Consider the following 22,543-nt stretch of genomic DNA (forward strand, 5'->3'; position numbering starts at 1 on the left):
ATATATGCTTCCATCTTATTGAACAGGAGGTCTCTCTAGGTCACCTCAAGGTCACCTCTGAGGCTGTGCAGTAAGAATTCTCATGGCTGCATAGTAACTGACAGTGGGAAAACATAAATAACAGGTTAAACTGTCAGTGCAGGCACTCCTCCAGCCTTCACAAAATGCAAACACACTGTCCTCCACCTGAAATATTACCTGCATCTACACATAACTGAGCTGCCCTGACAGATCTCAGCCCATGCACATTCTGTGATTATTCACAATTACAAGGCTTTCCTCGGCAGCTGGGTTTGTTTGGTTAAGGTTTTTTTATCTGATGAAGAACCTGATTTTTAGAGAAATCTGAAGTGTACAAGAGATGTGAAATTTGAAACAAATAATGAAAAATTGCACTAGTTATTATACAGCATTCTAAATCAATCAAGGAAAGTAGACCCCAACTTTTTTAACTTAAGGTTCCAGTGACTGTGATCATGTGACTTTTGTTTTCTCTCCCAATGACCATAAGGAACTTCAGGAATCTTTTTATTTGCAACAACCCTGATTGATTATCCCAAAAAGCATCCCAATCAATGCTTTGAAAACAAACAACAAAAAAAACCCCAAAGAAACAAAAAAATCAATCACCTTGAATGATCACAACTCCAAATACGGAGAATTACTCTCAGAAAATTACCTAGAATAAATTCAGTGCTAAACATGAACACAAAAGCACAAAGAAAAAATCCAGAAACCAAATAACAAAAACCAAACTCACTTAAAAACATGAGAATGTAGCAGGATAACATATAAAGGAAGCTGCCATTTTGTTAGACCTTGATCAAGAGAAAACAACATAAGCCTAACTTTGTTGTGCATGTTGTGTTTGTGAATTATTCACTGAGACCTAAAGAGGAAATTAAAATGCCTGAGTTCTCATATTGAAATGCACAATCTTCTCCTGTTAAGTGAAAATATGTTCGCTGTGGAAGAACTGCCTTCTGCACAGAAGGTTAGTTTAATGTTTTGGCAATCGAAACAAAATATTCCAAGTGGTTATTGCTGTACTTGCAAAGAGGGTGCCAATTATATTTGTGATGATGGACTTGGTGCTTTTCTTTTCAAATTCATGCACAGGCATCAAGAGGCCCAAATGGCTAAGAGTGAAAGTTTGACTTTGTTGTTCCGTGGCATTATGCAGGCAAAGGGAAAATTAAAAAATATAATGCTAAAGCCACCTCTTCCCTCTCCAGGGGAAGTTACATATTTTAACCATCTGTGCTCCACAAAATCCAGCTACAGACAATCTGAAAAGAGCAATTCAAATAATCCTAGGGAAAATAATAAAAACTTTCCATAGGCTGGGCATTATAGAATGTAAAACACACTGGTTCCATGGATGCAAATGAAAAGGCTGGATCTCAGCATCCAGCAAGTTCATGTTTCTACTCAGAGTTCTGATCACATGGCAAATTACAGGTGTATTTGAAATGGCAGAATTCAGATTTTCATGCATAAATCACAAGTGTTGATTTTGTGAACCAAGTCTCACAGTTGTCTCTAAGGACATGCAGAACCAACACAAAATCAAACCAAGGTCTGGATCTGGCTGTATTTCCTAAAGAGCCACAAGGCATGAAAATCATTCTTCAGTTGAGCAATCTGTGACGTCCTGGTTTTCAAATAAAACACTGATTCTAGGAACAGAACTATTTACTTTATAATTTCTTAAAGCATGTTTTACATAAATACTTTATTCAAGAATAGTGACTTTTGATACCTTTCAACCCAGTTTCTCAGTTCACAGATATGTAAATAAACTGATTATTATGAAGTATTCTGAAATGAGGAGAAAAGACTATAAAGAGCATAAAATGTCAGAGAAGAATCATAACTTCTTCCTAATAAAATAATAAACCAGCAACTACTATAGAACATGCCATACCCATGTCAAACCCACTACACAATGAGGGCAGTACTTCATACAATACTTGTTGCCTGAAGAAAGATGACCTTTTGCTCTGATCACTACTCCAGAAAATACCAAATATAAGCAGGATGTACAGTGCTGGTCTGTGCCTCTCCTCTGCAGAGCTACTGAAGTGGGCAGTTCTGAAAATTCCTGGCATTGCTTCACCCAGTCCAGTGGCTGACACTTTGAAAGAACCAAAAGTCAGGTAGATCTGTTCTGGCAGGATGAGATTTTATATATTCATCCCTCATCCCTACTCAAAGCTCCTGGATCTTCCATTTTCCTTTCCTTCTTTCTCAGCCATTGTTGAAATGTGCTGGAAACACATGAGCTGGGAAAAGGCCCAGATAATTTGTCTGTCAATGGCTCTTTTGTGAAATCCAAGCTCAACTAATGCAAAAAACCAGCTCAATTAGCAGCTTGGGTAGGAGAAAAATGCTTATCAGTCCCTACATAAGCAACAAAAAAAGAGCCAAGACCACTAGCAGAAGCACGACCAGTGCATCTGCAGGAAGAGCAAATTAAAATGGTTTAGATTTTATGAAGGAAAGACAAAGTGGTGTTTCCCACTGCCCTGCACACAAGTGTGGATCATGTGTGGATTTAGGGTACAAATTGAGGCAATGGGTATCTTTGTCAGCTCTGCTTCTGAACAGTTGCTTCACAGAAAAGCCAATTCAGTTGACTTTGCACCATTTATCAGGACACAGCACTCACACAGTAAATTGGATGACTGCATTTACTATTCACTTTTTAAGGGCTTGATAAAATAGAAAATTATGCTTGAGTTTCACACCTCTAAAATCAGACAAGAGCTTCAGAAGACCCCACAATGAATTCTTTATGAGTCAGCCATTGTCCATGTTTGAATGGAAGCCTCTTAGTGTCTCACTCGATTTTACTGCACTGAAAGGAGGAGACCTCCTATAATACTGGTCAGCCTTTCCCCTCAGGAAATAGCAATCCATTATGGGAGATGGACTAATTTTTCAAAGGATACATTCAATACATGTAGTGAATGTGCAACTAAACAGCCAATTGAGTATATTGTTACTGTGAGGATACTGCAACACGATGTACCAGACAACGAGGCCCATGGAAAGAAATAAATATGGACCAATTCTTGGTAGATGTTTCAGAGATGTTTATTTCTCCAGCTGCATGGCCGAGGATCTGCCAAGGAACTGCTCAATCACGGGGCCCGAGGGTCCTTGCCAGGCAGGGGAACACAAAACAACCAACGGGGAACGAGGCTGACCAGGGGCAGGGCCCCAACAGTATAGGAATATTTAGAATCATTTTCCCAAAAGAAATACAAGTGTTTAGGGTTACTGAAGAGAATGGGACTATGCACTGAGTCAAATCAGGAAGAATTCACTGTTTGAGTCACCAGCAGGACTTCAGAAATTTCTGTATCAACATAGAAGACAAAGAGAGAATAAGAACACCAGCTGGGAACACAAGTAAGTCTGCAAATCAGCAGTGCCTTCTCAAAACATCCAGGGAAAACTGTGGGGCATCAGAAATGCAGAATAATCAATACCTACTTTTGGTCATTAACTTACATTTCCCCTCGTTTACTCTGCTAATAGCCCATCTCTCCATCCATGCAAACAAATCCAGGGGTTTGTAAGCAAAAAGGAAATGAGTAATAACCAGAAGTTCTTTTACTGATGCAACCAAAATGTTAATTACTAGAGAATATTGACAAGTTGTGCTATAATTATGCTTCCTTCCAGACATCAATTGCTTTTCTCCTACCCCACCCCTTACATATTCTTCTTACTGCTTACAAGAGCAAATTACTTTTTCCCATTTATACTGTAAGAAGTGGAGTGAGAATTCCCTCTTTAATTTACTGCAGTGCACTTGACTAAGGGGGTAAGAGAGCAAATTTTTGTCAACTATTTCATACTCATGTGGACAGATACAGATTGGATTTATAACTGCACTGGCACTGTTTCACTTTTAGGTGGCACAGGTCACAGTACATCATCCTTCAAATGCTGGATGAAACTGGAGGAAAATTGACATGCTCAGCTAAAAATTATTCTGGATACTAACAGCCTTCTAGGAACTGAACACTGCAGCTCAGTGTGACCTGGTTCCAATCAGGAATACAAAACCACTGTTTGTGACTTTCTGTTTCACTGCTTTTTTAGTCATCAGTTACAGACTTCTCAAGTCACTAGGACTTCTTGATTTTCTTTCCCACAGTACCTCACACTGCAGGGAAAATGTATCACAATTTCTACCTTATTTTTTTTTTCCCAGCTATATTTTAAACTAAGTTTACCAATAAAGAATTAAAATATGACTTCAGGATGAAGCATTAAGTGATAAATCTGTGAGGAGTGACTTGTTCTTTTAACTCTGGTACATTCCTCAGTGGGCTGAGGGTGCATTTCTTAGTCAACCCAGCCCAGATCAGATTTATGTTACAGAGGCAGGGTGTCTCCAGGCTTCTCTAATTAACTATGTTTTGTTCCTTCTGTGCAAAAGGAACAAGAGAAAGCACTGCTATCAGTCAAAGCAGGAGGAATATAACTGAGAACTGTGCCTACCAATCTCTCAAATTTCTCACTTTCTGATGAAGGAAGGCCAATGGTCTTTCTTTGAAACAAACATAAAATTTCTCGATAATCACTAAAGATCAAAACAGCTTATGCATGAGTCCATGAATCACAAAATCAGGAAGAGGCAAACAGGTGACTAAAAGAACCATTCAAAACACAGGATTGATGAGTGTGAAATTGCAATTACATAAACACTTTTTTTGGTATAGACTGTTGTGCAGTTTTTTGAAGGCCTAGGTAGAATTTATGTAGGAAGTAGAGAAGAAATGCAAAGGGACCATTCTTTAGACTGTGTGGTATCTCACAGATTAAAGAGGCTGTTTGAGGAAGGGGAAGGTTAAGAACATGACTACACTACATCTAGTCTTTGGGGGAAGAGAAAAAGGATAAAGAATAAAAGCAACTAACTTGAAGGAGAGCATCTCTGATAAATTCAGGGGAGACAAAGGCTAAGGAAAGCACAAAGCAACTGCTACTTCCTTCAAGACAAAATAAGAACTAGCATACTCGGTACAAATACGAATGGCTAATTAGCAAACTCTGCACCAACAACTTGAATGAATCAACTGGAATTCAGTTTGGACTATCAAGAGAAACTCTCAGGATTTTGGGAATCGAAGTGAGATTTTAAGAGGATGGTTAAGTTAAGAGAAAACCTGAAAACAGGATGCTATTCCAGTGGATGCTACTAGATAATCCCTTCAGATCCAGATCCCCAGGTATGGTTTTACATGCTTCTATAATTTTTATTTATACTGCCCATATCTGTGGCTTGACTTTTCAAGAAGGGCTTTAGGAAGGGATATAATATCATTAAAACTCCCACAGCACTCATATAGAAAATGTGTGTATATAAAGACTTTAGGAGCCTTGGAAAAAAGTTCCACTGTCCAAAAAAAGCCACAAAAAACCCCCAACCAAAACTCCAATGTCCTTAATAATGAAATGCATATAAAGTGTTTATGTTGCTTTAAAAATAGTTGGTTTTTTAACATGGTTTTTATTTGTATACTTACATGCATACACTGTATATACGTACATAAACATACATACATATATTTGTGTATCTCTAGGGAGGGAGGAAGGGATGGAAGGAAAGGGAGGGTCCTCGTTAAATGGAGATTTACAATGTAAACTATAATCTCCACAGTTGCATGTGCTAGCCATAAAAAGTACCAGAGGGAAGGAAATAAACAATGTAGACATTGTAGAAAACTGAAATTACGTTTTCCAAAGTAAACTTATTTAAAACTTACACAGTTATTAAATTGCCTTTATTCTGGACATCTTCAGTATTTTCCATTTAGCAAATCCTTATCTATAAGGGCCTGCCAATAACCTCTGCATGAACATCCAAGCCTCCACATTCTTAAACTTTATGACAGTTAAAAAGCAATTTTATGAATATTTACGAAGGCAGTAAATTATTAAAATAAATATAGATATTTACACAGTAGAACAACATCTTCATTTAATGGATGTAGAAAAAATGTTAATATGTGAACATTTTAAAGATGAAGTGGTTTGGCCTTCGGGGCTTTTGTTACTCTATTAAAAGTTAATTTAGGACAAAAATTATGGCTTTTTCATGAATTGCAGCCCCTAAAGATTAAATCATGATCAAGACACACAACATTTTTCAAAAAATGAATCTGCTAATAGCATTTCCAGAGGCTGGATATGGAAACCACTGTGCATTTCTCCCTGAAAAAGCCTCCTCTGGCTTCTTTAACGTGCTCAGAGCAGTGGCACACACTCGGATGTGCTCTAGGGACAAGAGGTGGGTGCTATCAAGGTGCTTTTGCCAATCTTTCTGCCACCACACATTTTATACTATTAGAATATGTTGTCTACAAACACAGTGGGCAACTCAAGGTGCTCTTTCTCAAGGAGGTGTTCTACACCACGAGTGATTTGCTTAATCACTGGTCATAAACTTCATCACCTTTCACCAGCCACATTTATAGATCCTCCTGGTTCAAGGACATCAGGAGTCTGCTCTGACCTCCTGTGACTGGCTACTCAACCCCACCAGTGACCCCAATAGCCCGAGTTCCACAAAAACACAAATTTTCCTTCTAGCCAGAACACCAGGAGACAGTCACTTTCAATCTCAAGGTGTGAGAAAATAAGTGTTCTTTTTATGGCAATTCCCTCCAGAAGCTGTCCCTCACTTCTCCTTCTACATTTTGTCTCGTTTCAGCTCCCTGCTGAAGAAGATTTTTTTTCTTAATCCAGCCCCCTCTTTATTCAGCAACAATCCAGATGTTACAAGCATCTCAGATTAGTCACAAGATCCCTTCAGGAGTTCTTGTAAGAGTTTGAATTTTTTCCTTCTGTCAGTTTTTCAGCACTGTGAATTATTCTGGCTAACAAGACCAAAATAACTTGGTTATGCCAAGTTTCCTGTTACATGAGTGCTCCCTGGGTGCCCCACTGCTCAGTCCATTGCCTCAGTCTGTCATGCTATAGAAAATGGCCACTCCAGGTGCTGGGCGTAGTAAATTCCTGAACCTTTCAGTTGCATTCAAAAAGGATTCTGCCTTTGCAATACTGCTACTTCCCCCTTGAAGCATTTCTCCCATTCCCTTCCCCCCACTTTTTATATTAATCTTTTAATAGATCTTGCTCACTAACTGATCCTAGTGCTTTAAAAATGGTAAAAACCCCTTCTCAAACCCCTGCTCCACTCCAATATCTATCTATATATATCCATATGTATGTATGTATATAAAAAAGATACAGCATTTTTTTATCACCACAATTTAAACTACTTGGTTTGTTACTTTGCTTTGGGTTTTTTTCCCCACAGAGTCAATGCTCTTGTTGATACCCTGCATAAAGGTAGGGTCCATGTTCTTTTTATAAGTGTAACTTATGATGTGGCTGAAGTAACACAATCTCTGTTTGAAAAGGTCCAGCTTAAGGGATAAAGATGTGTCTCTGTGATGCTGGACATGTGCCCACTGCCATGGCTGCTGCCCCTCTCACCCTGGCCAGAAACCATGTTCTGATCAAGTGGAACAGAAATACAACATTCCCAGTGAAATGTGAAAATCATATCCAATTACAAAAATAACTCCAGGTCAGATTTCTGCAAATCTTGTTCTCACAAAGCAGCTTAAATTTATGAACCTTACGAAATTTAATCAGAATTACTCATGTTTAAGACGAAACTGCATATTTTAACAGCACATTAACTTCAGGCTTTTCTGCATACTCCAAATTCCCTCTACATTCCAATTTCAAATTACTCCAAGCTCTGAACTCTGCCTGTTGTTTTCAGTTTCTCTGTCTAAAGATATAAGAGATAGGCCCAGTCTGAAAGACTGACACTAGAAACTCCAACCTTAATCCTCCCCCAATTTTGTACCTTATCCAATCTCCATAAACTAAACCTCTACTGGAAAAATACTGTCATTTATACAATTATTTTTCCAAATATGCAAATTTCCATCCCTTGGACTTATTTCTGTAAATTATCCCCTTGAACATGAAGCTCTTTTCTACCAGCACATCCTTTGTCTTAATGTGATGTAAGAACAAAAGAAATGCTGTTCAGTTTTCATGGTGATTTTTTTTTCTGGCAGTAGTAGTTTATTATTTCCTTCAGGTTTTTTCCAATGGACTCAGTATGAAGAGAAAGAACAGTCAAAATTTTTTAAAAAGGCAAATTAAATACACAAAAGAGAAATATAGAAAAAAAAAAACCCCACATGAAAAACAGCAGTAAAGAGAGAGGGAAAAACAAAAAGCATAACTGTGCAAAGGAGATACAACTGAAAAATAAAGACATAATTAGAAAGTGTTATGAAGATGAAACCTCAGTGCAGGGTCTGTAATAATAAGATTCAAATCCAGAGTGAGATACTTGTATAATACAAAGTAATAATAATGAAAAATTAAAGGAAATTAACCCATGAAGAATGCAAGTTAAATACAAAAATTGGAAAGAAACCCACTAATTTATATGTATATATAGCCACAGCTCTCTTACGAACTAGTGCTCTGTTTTAATGTGATGTAAAACCAAGCACATGGAAGGCAGAGATAAGGAAAATATAGGGAGAGGGCAGTATCTGCTAAAACAGGAATGTGAGACTCAGGGAGTACAGAAACATAAACATTACGGGGGGAAAAAAGATACAAAGAGTGGATTCAGCAGAGACATACTGGGCCCATTTAAACCAGCAGGACTTGCAGTTTAAGGCAATATTTCACATCAAATATTCCTTAGGAAAGGAGCATCTACTTCTGATAATGTTTCTACACCTTTTCTGATACTTAGGAGCAAAGTAAGGCTTACAATTATTTCACTGCCAAAAAGACACAAATATATATACATCTATTATATATATATATATAGAATATATGTATCATATTCTAAAAAAGGGTAGCTTAGAGCCTGAAGAAAAAGGGCAAGCTTTCTACCTGTGCTAGGAGAGCACAGAAAGTAGGTTTGGGTGGTTGTAATTTTAGCTCAGACCCTGAGCACACATTGGAGTCAATCTCCTGATCATGCTACACACTTTGCTTTGTGCTGTATAACAGACTCTGAACATGCAAACTTGATTCTTTTGGAGCACCAGAAATGTAGCTAATGCACCTCAGCCATTAAATAGCACATCTTTGGGACCAGGCTACAGCCAACCCACACAAAAAGCTCCTGAGATGCTCCTCATCCTCAGCACCTCCTGCTTTTCCCTACTCCAGGCTGCTCGGCTCAGTAATTCAGACACAGTGAGTGTTCACAGGAACATAAATTGGTAAAAAGTCCATCTCACAGACAGTGCTGTTACAGCAAACTTTACATCTTTATCAAATCCCTACTTTATGAGCCCTGATTGCTGTTTCATTGGCTTTGTCAGCAGTGAAATGCATGATCAGATCTATTGCTGGAAATGATGGGCAACAACCGAGACCCAGCAATGACAACTGACCTTTCACAGGCATAATTAAATTGCATCTAAATAATTTAAATAAACAGCTAAAGCTACTCAGCTGAAAATGGCATTTTTATTGAGACAAATCTTATTCCTATAGAAAAAACGTTAAGTGGTTGTTTACTGAATCTGTGTTGAAGTCCCAGCTGGGCTTTCTGTGGCCAACAGAGCAGGTCCCGATTCACTTAATTGCAAGATCTGGAGTCACTGCTCTTTTATAATTGCTTTTGTGAATTGGGAATGAATTGTTTAAGCATTTACTGAGCTACTATACTTTCTGTATTTTCTGAAAGTCAAACCAGCATTTTTGTTTATAAGATATTTCCAACTGAAGGCAGTTACTGCACGTTTAGAGTTTAAATGTGGTTTATCTGTTGAGTCTATTATGTTTAATGCAAAAGGGGATTAATGAGCTCCTGCTCTGTGCTCTCTGCCAGGGTTGGAGTTGGAGAAGATGGATACACATGCACCCATGTACACCCTCCCCAGACACAATCCCTTCTGCTTTATTATTTCTTTCACTCACTTCTTTTTTTGTCAAAAGGCTTCTAGTACACCCAGACAAAATACTGCAGAGTACTGGGGCACTGCGAGATATGCAGCAAAATGAACAGCACATAAAAGGCACTGCAGAGTGAAGTGGGAAGCCTTGAGGAAGAATATGAATGCCAGTAAGTCCTGACTTATTGGGGGGGGAAATGGGAAATTCTTTGTTTTGGTATTTTGAAAGTGAAACAAAAACAAAAAAAACCCCAACAAATGAATAATTCAGCTGATGTGTAACCAACCTTGTAAAGCAAAGGTGATTGTCCGAGCTTCAAAAGTGCAATTTTTTTGGTCACATTTGTGATGGCTTGAATCTGGATCAGGTCTTGCATGGTCCCATACTGGACATCAACAAGCTCTGCCTGCAAAGAGGAGACAAAGTTCAGGCTACACATACAAACACACATCACTGAGGGTGCTCCTTGCATGGAAACAAAGTTGTTTGCATAAGCACAAGAGCAGAGTCCTGCAATTGCCTTACCCCAACTTCTAATCATCAATATCTGTAATAGCAAAGACCTTGAAAGTTCAATCTGACAGATAACTTTTTGCAGTTTTAATTCACAATTCAACAGCTGTGATAAACTCTTTTTTTTTTTCCCCCCCAGTGGTTATAAGTGATGCTGATTCTGATGAGAACTTCCCCTCATTAGCTACAAGAATTTATTTAAAACTTAACGGATACTAATTCACTTCTGTTTATTTTCTTGAAAGGAATCAGAGTCTTGTAAAGTATTTTAGGAAATGAGTGATTATACTGGTCACTTCTGAAAATACAGTTTTATTTTGTGGTCTCACGTGACTCTTGAGCAAGCTTACCTAACTATTGAAGTATTTGTTTTTAACCCATCAGTTATCCAAGCATTATACACAGATAACTAGAGTGGTAACAGACTATGCTCTGATGTGTACACTTTTCTATTAGTGCAAATTTTCAAATTATTTGGAGTTACTTCAAACTAAAAGTGTTTGGAGCAGAAAGATCTTCAGCTCTTCAGTTAGGACTCTGAGAAAATATAGTACAATTTCTAAGTTATTATTAAATGTCAAACACTGGCAGTGATGGAAAAATTTTTCAAGACGGGTTTTCAAGGATTTTTTAAAATATATAATTTAAGAATGACCAAGGGTATTTTTCTCACACATTCATAACAACAAATTCTGGTGAAAACAAGGCAAGAGGATAATCAGTCTTGTACATTACTATTTTAGAATGTTTGCTCTCAGGACATCATTGAGGACATTCTGGAACCTCTAAATCCCACATAAAAGTGCTCACATAAAAAGACAAGTACAAGAAGACACAAGAATATTACATCAGGGTTTAAAAATTAAAATAAGAGCAGCAGTACAACACAGAAAAGTTTTCTCTTCCAGTACAGTTTTGTAATTGAAGTATGGATTCATTGCCAAAGGCAACAGCTCTGATTTTGAGTATCCCTACACAAACTATTTAAATTCTAGCAACAGTTGCTCTGGATGTGTAGGATGTGTGAAATTTTAGTAGATTCCTGAACATGGGTATTTTAGGAAAGTATTTACCCTTAAAAAAACTGTATCTGAGTGAGTTTGTGTCTCAACATTCAAGTTGAAACCATACAAAAACTTTGCCAGGATTCCTGTCTTATTAAATTCTTCTAAATTCTTCAGATGAGTTTCCAAGTCTGTAACATGTCATCAGTGCTGTACAAACCAAGTATTTGGAAAGGCCAGCCAAAGCTATAAGATACTTTTGAACAGGCAAACATCAGATTTAACACCAAATAATGAAATGGAGAACAGGAAAGCTCTCACTTCATACTGTTTCTTCTGAAATATATGGGGGTTTTGATATCTAAAGAACTAGAAAACTTCAGTCAATGTAATTTTTTTTCCTGTCTGACCACAGTATTTGAAAAATAGGATAAAATCAAGTGAAGATTTCATACTAGGCAAAGGTATTTTATGTTTTACCTAATCTCATGCCTCCAGTTTTAAAGAATTAATCTCAGATAAGGAAAGGGTTTTAACCAGGGTACTTCCTTAAGTTCATAAAATTCTTACCTCCTCCTGTAGGTCTCATCTTTATTTTAATTTTTACCTACACCTATGCCATTAGATACAATAATTATTAGTGTCTCAGAAGTCTCATGGCTTGAGAGGTTATGGGAGGTTATATCTAGGTTCATTTCTAGGGATACATCTAATTCCTTTGGACCCAATGCCTTCCCTACCTATCCTCCAAAAGCAAAAAACAGAGCTTTCATCATTTGTACGAGAGAAAGCACACTGACTTTTCCTGAGGCAAAATCAATACCCAAATATGTAAGATAACAAAGTATCAGACCATTTGCTTCTCCAGGATGCCTGGGTGGAAACGAGCTCCCTGCCCATCTACATTCATGTGCTGCTTCTCTGCACATCCCTTTTGCTCACTGCTTCTCCAGGGTGCTATCCACTGCTCTGTAAACAACAAAACTACATGTTTGCACAATTATGAATGTGTTTAGGAACTGCCCTTGGATGTTCTTAGTTAATTTATGGATGCAAACTGCATCTTCAAGAGCGGCCCACTGGTCTTTCCCAGGCAACATGTGCTCAACAAGAGAGAGGCAGAATAGGAGGCCCTGCAAAAAAGCACAGCTCATTTTTTAATTATGTGGAAACCAGAAGTTGACTCCCTGCTGCCCCAAACACTCTGCAAACCATGTGCTTTGCTTCAAATTTTAAAAACAAGCCCCAATGCCAAAGCTGTTAAATACATTCATATATTGAGAGTTCATGTAAGAACTCATTGCATAATGAAGCAGCTGGGTATAATATATAGAGTTTCACGTGCTCTCATCACACAACTTCCACATGGAATGTGGATGTGTCAAAGCTCAAAGGTTATCACATTCTGGAAACATTTAGCCTAGCACCCAGAGACCTGCACAGCTTATCTCCGCTCTAACTTCAGCTAAAATGACAAAAAAAATTGAATCAAATCTTCTCTTGAGTAAAACTACACATGGCTCATTTCTGGCCAAATGAAGTCAATACCTCACTGCAAGAGATTAGAACAAAGTCATAACATTTTGGCAATACAATCCAGAAAGTAACAGGTACACGTTCAATTATGAAAACAGTAATAAAAATTATTCTTACCCCTTCCTTTATTCTGCACCTGAACACTTGAGTAAAATTTGTAATAAAAAGCAAAATAGTTTGCAGTATTAATGAAATCTCATCAAATATAGTACAGCAATACTAGCTCAGAGTAGTGAGTTTCTGTTTTATTTAATGGACTGGGGCTCAACTAATTGGGACTCTTACTTCTAATATAAAATAAAATATTGAAAAAATACAACTTCAAAATAATGGAATTCTATTGAATCCAGATTTCTACCTTCTTAATAATCCACTCAGAAGCTGACAGACCATTTATGATGCATGAAGGCCTGTTTTAGTCACAACATTCCTAATACCTCCAGAAATGAATAAAGATTAAATTTCCTATTATTTCTTTTTTCTTTTTTTAGAAATGCTTACAACATGACATAATCCTCATTTTACACATACCAGCTTTTGGAAAAGCGAAATACCCCACCCCCAACTACCCATATTTGATAAACTGCTTTCCTGTGGCCACGATAATTCTGTTCAAAAACAAAAGAGAACTCATCCTTTTATCAGGTGCTGAAAAAGAGCACTTGTCTTCCTGGTTTAGCTATGCCACAGTAAATCCTCTTACCCTAAAACTGGGAAACTGCTAAAGAATGAGTTGTTTTATCCATCTGAATTAGGTACTTACTCCTCGAATCGTTTCAAGCTATGCTGTTTGAAAGATATGACTATTTAGGAGCAAATTGTGATGTGCATTGTGGAGTTCAGTAGTATTCCCCCATGCATGAAATGAAGTAGGGGTAGGTGATAAAACAAACATTTTTAGGAAAAGTAATTATTTTATGTTAGACAACTTATTAGTTTCTAAGTCTCAAGATGATGATCACTGAGTTGCAAACATTCTATCTTAAAAGTTCTAATAGAATCACCCCAAAGCAGAAAAGACAAACACTAAAAATGCCACAATCAACACAGTCATGGATTTTTATCCTAATTTCTTCTACTTATCTCCAAAAGGAAACAGAATAAAAGAGCATACTTCATCCAGTCATGGATGACAGAGAGGAAAATAGGTCTTGCAAAGGAAAAATATGAATAACTATATGAAGCAGGTGACAGCTGGGGCCTTGAAGATGCTGGATACTATTTTTAAACCTTGCTTTCTTGCAAATTCTGAGGCAATTAAAAAGAAGTAAGATAAATAGTTTGAAAATAATAATAGAAATATGTTTGTCTTATCACATTCTCATCAGTTCACTTGACTGAGAAGGAGGATTTAATAACAGCATTATACATGTGTACCCAACACACTGGCTGGCAGGCAGATTGTGGCCGATTTGCCAGGGGCACACAAGGAAGCAAAAAGACTGAGGGAAGAAACCACAGAAAAAAACAAAACCAAAACCCAACACAAAACTCAAAGGTGGTACACACCCAGGAAGGGATGTTTCTCACAACCACCAAAATGAGGATGGAGTCAGTGCAGGTAAGAAAGCAGCTCTTAAACTGAGCTCTTAAAAGCTTGGCAGAAAACAAACCCAAAGCAGCGCACAGAATGGCTGTGGTGAAAAGCCTTCTCCTCTTCATGCTACCTGCTGTTAGTGCCACAGCTCAGTAACCTCAAACAATGGATATATTTTATCAAATGCCAAGCTGCTGACCCATATTAATGAACGGATTCTGTACAAACTGTAGGGGAGGTCAGGACTGTGGAAGCTGCAGGTATGAAAATAACACAGTCAAGCTCATATTCCTCATATTCTCATATTCACAGTTCCTGCCTACCCACCAAAAGGTTTCACAAATAGATTCCCTAAAGAAACTCTTAAGTAGTGAAGAAAAATAAATATTTAATATTAATTAATATTGTTTATTCATGAGATTTAAGACAATTTCTCCAAAAAGCCCACATGCAATTCTAGAAGCATCAACCCTCAGTTCTGTCTGTCACTGTTTAGACTTACTACATCCCCTCCTTTCATCCAGGCCAATGCCCTTCATTTGTCCCTCAACGTTCAGCTACTATTTTCAGGTTGTTCACAAAATAAAGGCAGCAGAAACATCCAATGCACAATCAATCACAATTAAATAACCTTCAACTAGTCATCCTGCCTAAAATAAAACTCCAAAATATATTTGCAAATTGTATCTGAGAAGGCAACAGTCTGCAATCAGGACATGAGGCAAACTTTAATTAAACACATCGCTATAATTTATTTGCACAGCTCTGAAATTGAGGCTGAAGGCAGCATTCAGCAGAGCATAAAAGTAAACTCAAGCTGGTGTAGATCAAAGCTGGACATCAACAAACGTGAAGAAAGCTGCAAATACAAAATTAGCCGATCTTTAAAATTAGAGATAAGGAAGGAAGAATAGGGGAGATAAGGGAGTTGTGCCAAATCTTTTGTTGGTGTAAACTCTGTTACGCTGTCTGACCAGAGCTGTTCCCACTCCAGCCAAAAGCATCCTTCAATAATCAGGGAGCCACAGCTGTCTTCCTGTGATTGCCACCACCAAGCCTCCCCCAGGGTACTGCTGAGCACACCAGAGACAAAATACCCAGCCAAAGCTATCTTTTACATACTCACTGTATTTCTACAGAAATGTTAATAACCAAAGCTGTCTTTCAACTTTTGTCCTTCACTTGGTTCCAGGCAAAAGAGTAACAGAGACCCTGTCTGAGCCCAAAAAAAGTAAATAATCACATATCTGGATTAAGTGAAGCTGATTTTTCTCTGTTACAAGACTAAGAGATGCTTCTGACCAACGATGTGTGGGATGATTTAAATCAGAGAACTTCAATATTGCTATGTGTTTTACCTACAAGCCCTGGTCCTCAAACAGATTTGTGACATCTTTTCTTCATGGTTGCTAGCATAAACCTATGGAGGCTTTCATTTCTTTGCTTCAATATTCCTGCTCCTACAATAGAATTCTGGAGTATTTTAATACAGTGTCAGCTTACAGTCAGAAAGGGTTCTTTGTGTCTACGTTTTATTCCATAAAATTGCACACTGCATTACAGTGGCAGCTAAAACTGTAATTTATACTAAAACAGGAGACAAAAGATGTCCCCTAACCTCAGTTTGATGGCCTTGCAGACCAAGTTCAGCCACAGACACATTCTATGTCCACTCTTCCTCCTCGTCCCACCTGTCCAGCTCACACAGCCCCATCCAGACAGGGTTCCCCTGAAGCTGCTCTCACAGGTTGATTTTGCTGTTCCAGGACCATTTTTGGAAAGACACTGAGGTTAAACTTGTTTGCTTCCCTGCTTCTTACAGTTTATTGCAGCAGTTTTTTTCCAACCAACTCTGAGGGAGACTGAACCAAGATTGAAGCCTTTTTACACCCTACAGACGAGAAGCTCTTCTGTGTTTGATGCTTACAGAGCCCCAAATAAATTTGAGCTGACACAGCCCAGTTTCCTTTTTTTTTCCTACTTTATTTTTCCTTATTTTAATTTTCATACTCCTCACCTCTGTTCCCAATCACATCCTCTGTTTCCCAAAAGGCAAAACTAGTATTTAAATATTACTTCTTAGAATGTCCAGCAAGATATCCAAACGACATATTAGGGTAGGGTTTTTTTCATCTTTTCTCACTATATTTTCCTTCTAACTTTTTTACTATATTTTATATAACAAACACAAATCTAGCTTTCTAAGTTTCTGACATAAAACATCATTATTTTCATATGCATAAAACTGATATTTTTTTTATTTTAGAATCTCTAAGAACAACGCCTTTTGTTACAAAAAACTGAAGGACATGAGATCATTAGATGCCTAAAATACTAACAGAAATATTATTTCAAACTTCCATTAAGTAGTGCTGATTGCTTGCCACTTCACTAGTGACAAAATTTTAAATCCTAATTATTCTTTCTTGTATGTGTTTAGTATTATTTATAACCCTCCCCTTTTAAGAGTTAACTGCAATGCTGTTTAGTAGCATTAGTCCCTAAAGCATAAAGTCACATTGCTCATGCTTTCCTAAGAAAAAACAGCAATCTGTATTTGCCAGCCTGCTTGGTTTAGCTTATTCAGAGGTAATTATTCATGCAAATATACATTTACAAATTACATAGACTGAGGATAAACTAAACAAAACAGAATTACTCAGCTGTGATGTGGTATCTTAAAAAAATAAATCATAAGCTACATATGTACACAGAAAATTATAATAGTGAGATTTAAACTCGGCCTTAAAATTTTCAGTGAAAGGGGTTTATGTCAGAATCCAGTCCCATTGTGTCTGAACTCAACGAATTCTCAAGGCTGAGTCGAAGTTTCTTTGGCTTCTCTGAAACACAGAGAATGAACACAAGACATCCAGAGGCTGCAGAGTGTCCTCCTTCAGTGGCCTTTATATCATTTATATCACACTGAATTAAATCCAGGCATTCCCTCCTAGAGTAGCTACAAGCATTAAGCCTTTAGAGAAGCCTGGAGCTCACAGAAGGTGTCTGAAAGCACTTTGTACAAAACCAGGCTCTGCAGGACAGCTGTGGCAGGGATGGATCCACCTCAGCTGGGCAGGAGAGGGACCAGACAGCTGGGGGAGCTCAGAGGCTCAGTGTGAACAACAGCAAAACAGGAGTTAGACCACACACCCAGAGAAGTAAAGGCATCTCCTGTCTGAAATATCTCCTAAGAACAATGTCCTGTGAATGCGAACACCACCAAAGACAGAATGTGGGTCAACTGGACTGAAACACTACATGTAAATGCTTTAGAATTCAAGTAAAATCAAAATACTTCATTTTATAACATAATACATTTGATATTTTAATTCCCTAGAGATAGGTGTTTCACATTGGTCCAATTGTTTCAATTTTAGATTTAGCTTGGCTGCATCAAAACAAAATATCCAGAAAACAGCCTACCATTTTCAGTCTTCCAAGTCGGAATTCATGATTCAGAACTGTGCTGGTTTTGGCTGGGGTGGCTGTTATGGGGCTGTGTTTTGGATTTGTGCTGAACACAGAGGTGATAATAGAGATGTTTTTCTTATTGCTGAGCAGGGCTTGCACAGAGCCAAGGCCTTTTCTGCTTTTCCTACTCCAAGTAAGGTGGGAGTGCCTGGGAGGGTGGAAGGAGACACAGCCAGGAGAGGGGACCCAAACTGACCACAGGGACATTCCAGACATGTATAACAATAAAAAAGATATCTACCTCAACGAGCAAAACAATCATTCATATATATGTACAAGAGGAGGTCATCCACTGCATCAAGAAAACACTTGAACTTTCAAAAATGTCGGGCAGAACTCTATTTTCTGGATTATAATAAATGCTCTTTCACAAAGTACTTATAGCCCTTGCTTGGCCAAACATCATCCACTTGAACATAATCAGGGAGATGCCCAACGATGTAATGATGCAAACACAAATCTGAGTGTTAAAGCAGCATTTGAGCAAACAATTTGCAGAGGCAAATATGCAGTTGAGAAAAGGAAAATGACATCTTTCCCATCTCCTGTGAATTCTGTTGTTTTGAGTCATTGCACAGATTTATAGGTCTCTAAATTACATCTGTCGAAAAAGGACTGGGGAAAAAAACATTCTAAAAATATGTTCAGATAAGAAGAAAAGGACTCCAAAACAGGGAATGTGCCTGAGTAATATCAAATTCAAGTGGCCCAAATGATTGACCAGGACAAGTATATAGATATAGAAATATAGCTGTACCTGAGAACAGCTCATCTCTGTGATTAAACAAGAATATTTTTCTGATTTTCAGCCACCTAACATCTTGGAAGCAGACTTATTTTACAAGAAACATGTAGTGTGTCAGTCATGTCTCACAGATAATAAAACTGTACAGGGAAGAAAAAGGCTTTCAAATTTTGCTTTTTAAAGTGCACTCAAGATTTTGGAGTTGATGTGCATTCTACATTGCTCAGTCATCTAAAGGCTTTACATGGCAGCACCATTTGGCTTTTCTTTCAGAAACAGCTAACCTTCATTTTGAAAATTTTCCCTATAGAAAAATTGGTAGTTCACCTTTATCCCATGTGTTTCCAAAAATGAGGGTGATGGTTCTCCTGAATTGTGCCAAATTTCACACAGATATTTTGAACATTCCTCTCTTAAGTGTGGGCAGAAATCCCATAGAGATTTGTGAACTTGGTTCATGTGCTCTCAGCAGGGATGGAAAAACCTGGAGAAAAAGAGGAAATCCCATGCAAAGGACAGAACCTGATTCTTTTTAGAGGGCATCGCAGTAAACCACTCATCTTGTACAGTTGCACCTCAAAAGAAAAGCTGGGAAAATGTTTACATCATCTAAAACATACAGGAAAGTCTGAAGAGACTCGGGCATCTGGACAGCTTGATGGGAGGAAAGAGCAAGCTGCCCTGACATCATATAATCGATTTTATTGCTTAAAGCAAGAGCTTTGCCATCATTTCAGCCCATCCAGAGCTCTGGAGCTGCATCTGGACAGAGCTCCCCTCATCTTCCACACAGCCTGGAATTCAGGTCAGCGTCTTTCACAGCAGTACAGAGGCACTCAGTACTATTGTAGTAATACCACTTGATGGTACAATTCCCAATAAAAGCCGTAAGGGACATTGCTAGAGAACTATCAGTTACCACAGAAATCTGTGCTCAGTTCCCTCTCTTAACCTGTTCGGATCCCTCCTGCCCCGAATCCTGAACAATCAACAAAAGGAAACTAGAAACTAGGGAGCTCAGTGTGTGCTCTCATAAATTCTGATTCAACCACAGATTTCCCTAATGATCCATCTTCCAGCATCTGCTGGTGCCTTTCCTTGATTTTAATAAAATAATTTAATAAATGAGAGACTAAATTCAAAACACGAAACAAAGAACACACAACAGTCACCATCAGCAATATCCACTGCTTGTAACTTCTGCAGAAGAGGTTTCCCTCCGTATTTCTTCAGTTGCCTCTACATTTTTGGTACCTACTTCACAAGCATTGTGAACAAATTATCTACATGGTCTGCAGAGAAAATGGAACAACTGTGAGCGTTTACTTTGGGCAGAACAACCCTACACCAGCAGTAAGATCATCAGGGAAAGATCTCTATTCAAAAAGTCAGTATTATCCTCCAAATCCTGAGTCTGACACTGTCCATACTGATACAATTTCTCATTCTAGATTTTAGTTTGTGACTTTATATGATTATAATGTTCTCCTTTAGCCTTAAGATGAAAGGGGTTTAGCAGTAAAATGGCAACACGGACAAAAACGTGAGAAAATTTTCTTGAATAAAATTTTTGTTAGAAAACTGATGCAGTAATTCTTTTTCCGGCAATGTGAAATTTCTAGGTTTTTCATACTAATTCATCCTCTAAAATATTCCCCAGGTGAAGATCATGCCTGGCAAGCATTGACCTGCAGCAGGAGACACATCCCTCTTGGATGAGAATGCAGCAGGAGCTTTCTTGCATATTTAAGCAGCTTTGCTCTCCCGTAGTTGTAGCCATTGCCAGACCTCTTCCATCCTTATTCACCTCTGTGTGCCCCTTCAAGGCACCAGAGCAAGGCAGTGAATCTTGCAGCAGACAGGACTAACTCTATATGGCAACATAATTCAGTGGAAGGAAGATAAATTCCTTGAAGTATCTTCTTTCTCACGTGCACCGACTCTTGGGCCAGTCACACCCTGGTGACTGATGAGGCACCTTCCCTTTGAACTGCAGAGCCCAGGAACACCAGAAATAATTGTGAGAATAAAACTGATACAGCTCACAATTCATTCACATTAAGGCCCTCTTATAAACACTGTAACTAATATTCATTACATGAGGTTAGACATGAGATTTATTTATATTTAGTGGGAGAGACAGCACATCCGACAGAATAAAAACCTAAGAATGTCTGAGAGAGAAGACCAATGTATTTTCAGCTTTATTTACTTTGCACTATTTTTTATTTATTTATTTTTAAGGGATTGCAATTGGTAGGTGGAAGCATAAGTGCTGTATTTCCAAACAGATTTAAAAGGGAATTTCTGAACAAAAGCTTTTTTCTCAGGACATTTTAGTCCAGCCAGTGAAGAGGCTCTGGCATTTTGACAGTTCACATACACAGCCAATGCACTTCTGCCAACAGCACCTGGACACCAAACTTACACTTGCCAATGGTTACTTGCCTGGGTCTTTTTTTTTTTAGCTTTTCATTCTTTTTTACATTTTTAAGAATGCAGTTCTTATATATATTTTTCAACCAGCTGTATCACAGCAGCACTTTTTTTTTTTTTTTTTTCATCCTGCTCTGAAAGGTTTCAAAAGTTATTTGCTTCAAAGGGTTTCCTCTGAGAGTGGTCTTCTTTTTCTGGTCTTTCCTACTACCAAGGCTGTGTCCAGGTTTAGAGCATTCCTCAAAGCACTCTCTAGAGAGGTATATCCTTTGCTCTTTAACACCAAAGTTCTTTAACAAAGAAGTTAGATACACTGCAGTTCTCACCAAATTATTCTTATGATGACAGCTTTATCCTTAGTTTAGGTTACATTTAAAACCTCCCAAGCATGCTTATACATTTTTAAGTAAGAACTTATTTCCACTCTTTCATGTGCTCATCTTAGAAGATTATATTTGGACTTCATATCACCACATCCTAACACAGATAGGAAATCTTCAGACTTGCTTTGGATTTTCAGTGCTACTTTAATTTCAAATTATTAAAAGATATTTTAAAAATACGACAGAGACTCCCATCTCTGGGAGAAAAACATCCAATAAACTTACATTAGAAGAAAGAAAGTTCTAAGATTTAGACAAATGTTGTCCAATAGTGACTGCAGAAGTTGTACTGGTAGGTAGAGATAACTCCTAAGATAAAACACACTGCTGAGGCTTTAACTGGTAAGATTTATCACACTGCATTGAAGATTAAAATAGTTGCTGCTGATTCTTTTCAGCTGCCAGCTCTAGTTCACAAGACACCACCATTATTTAGATTTTTTTCTCCATTTTCAAAAATCAGCAAGTGCGGCATGGCAGAAGAGTGATTTTTTGCCCTTTAAAAATATATTTTATTACAGCAATTGTAACCCATATCCTCATGGATGCCTAATGCCAGAGACTGCCAGGGTCAGAGCCCTGTGCCCATGCTCCCACACACACGATGTTTATGCTCAGTAAAATGTAATCTGCCTTCAACTACAGATGCTTTTGTACTGCTAATGTTCCTGAAGAGATTTTAGGACTTGCTTCTCTTCCTCAAAATCAAACTTAAAAAAAAGAGAAGCAACAATAGTTTAATCAATATTGTATTTTACAGTCGCTCGTAACTACCAGAGAACTGAGCAGCATTTTAAGCAGTTCTTTATTGTTCATGCATGAAACTACTTTTTTAAAACAATGAAGTTATGTAAGTAGTTTTAGGGACAAGGATTGAGTATTATATAAATACAAAAATATTTTGTTATTGTTCTCGTATCAGTTGTAGTTGTTCCTTATG

The 22,543-nt window shown here is 37.9% G+C and overlaps 1 protein-coding gene across 9 annotated transcripts in view; it reads right to left on the bottom strand.

The window, feature by feature from the left end:
* Positions 1–22,543, bottom strand: part of NAALADL2 (N-acetylated alpha-linked acidic dipeptidase like 2) — a 421,951-nt gene that overhangs the window by 160,658 nt on the left and 238,750 nt on the right. For all 9 annotated transcript variants that reach the window (XM_042041852.1, XM_042041853.1, XM_042041850.1 and 6 more), the window contains one exon: positions 10,262–10,381. In XM_042041852.1, coding sequence (XP_041897786.1) covers positions 10,262–10,381 — 120 coding nt within the window. The remainder of the gene's footprint in view (positions 1–10,261; positions 10,382–22,543) is intronic.

Source organism: Corvus kubaryi, unplaced genomic scaffold, assembly GCF_017639235.1.
Source record: "Corvus kubaryi isolate FWS band 111438036 unplaced genomic scaffold, C.kubaryi_AGA036_p1.0 37397, whole genome shotgun sequence".
NCBI classification, from domain to species: domain Eukaryota; kingdom Metazoa; phylum Chordata; class Aves; order Passeriformes; family Corvidae; genus Corvus; species Corvus kubaryi.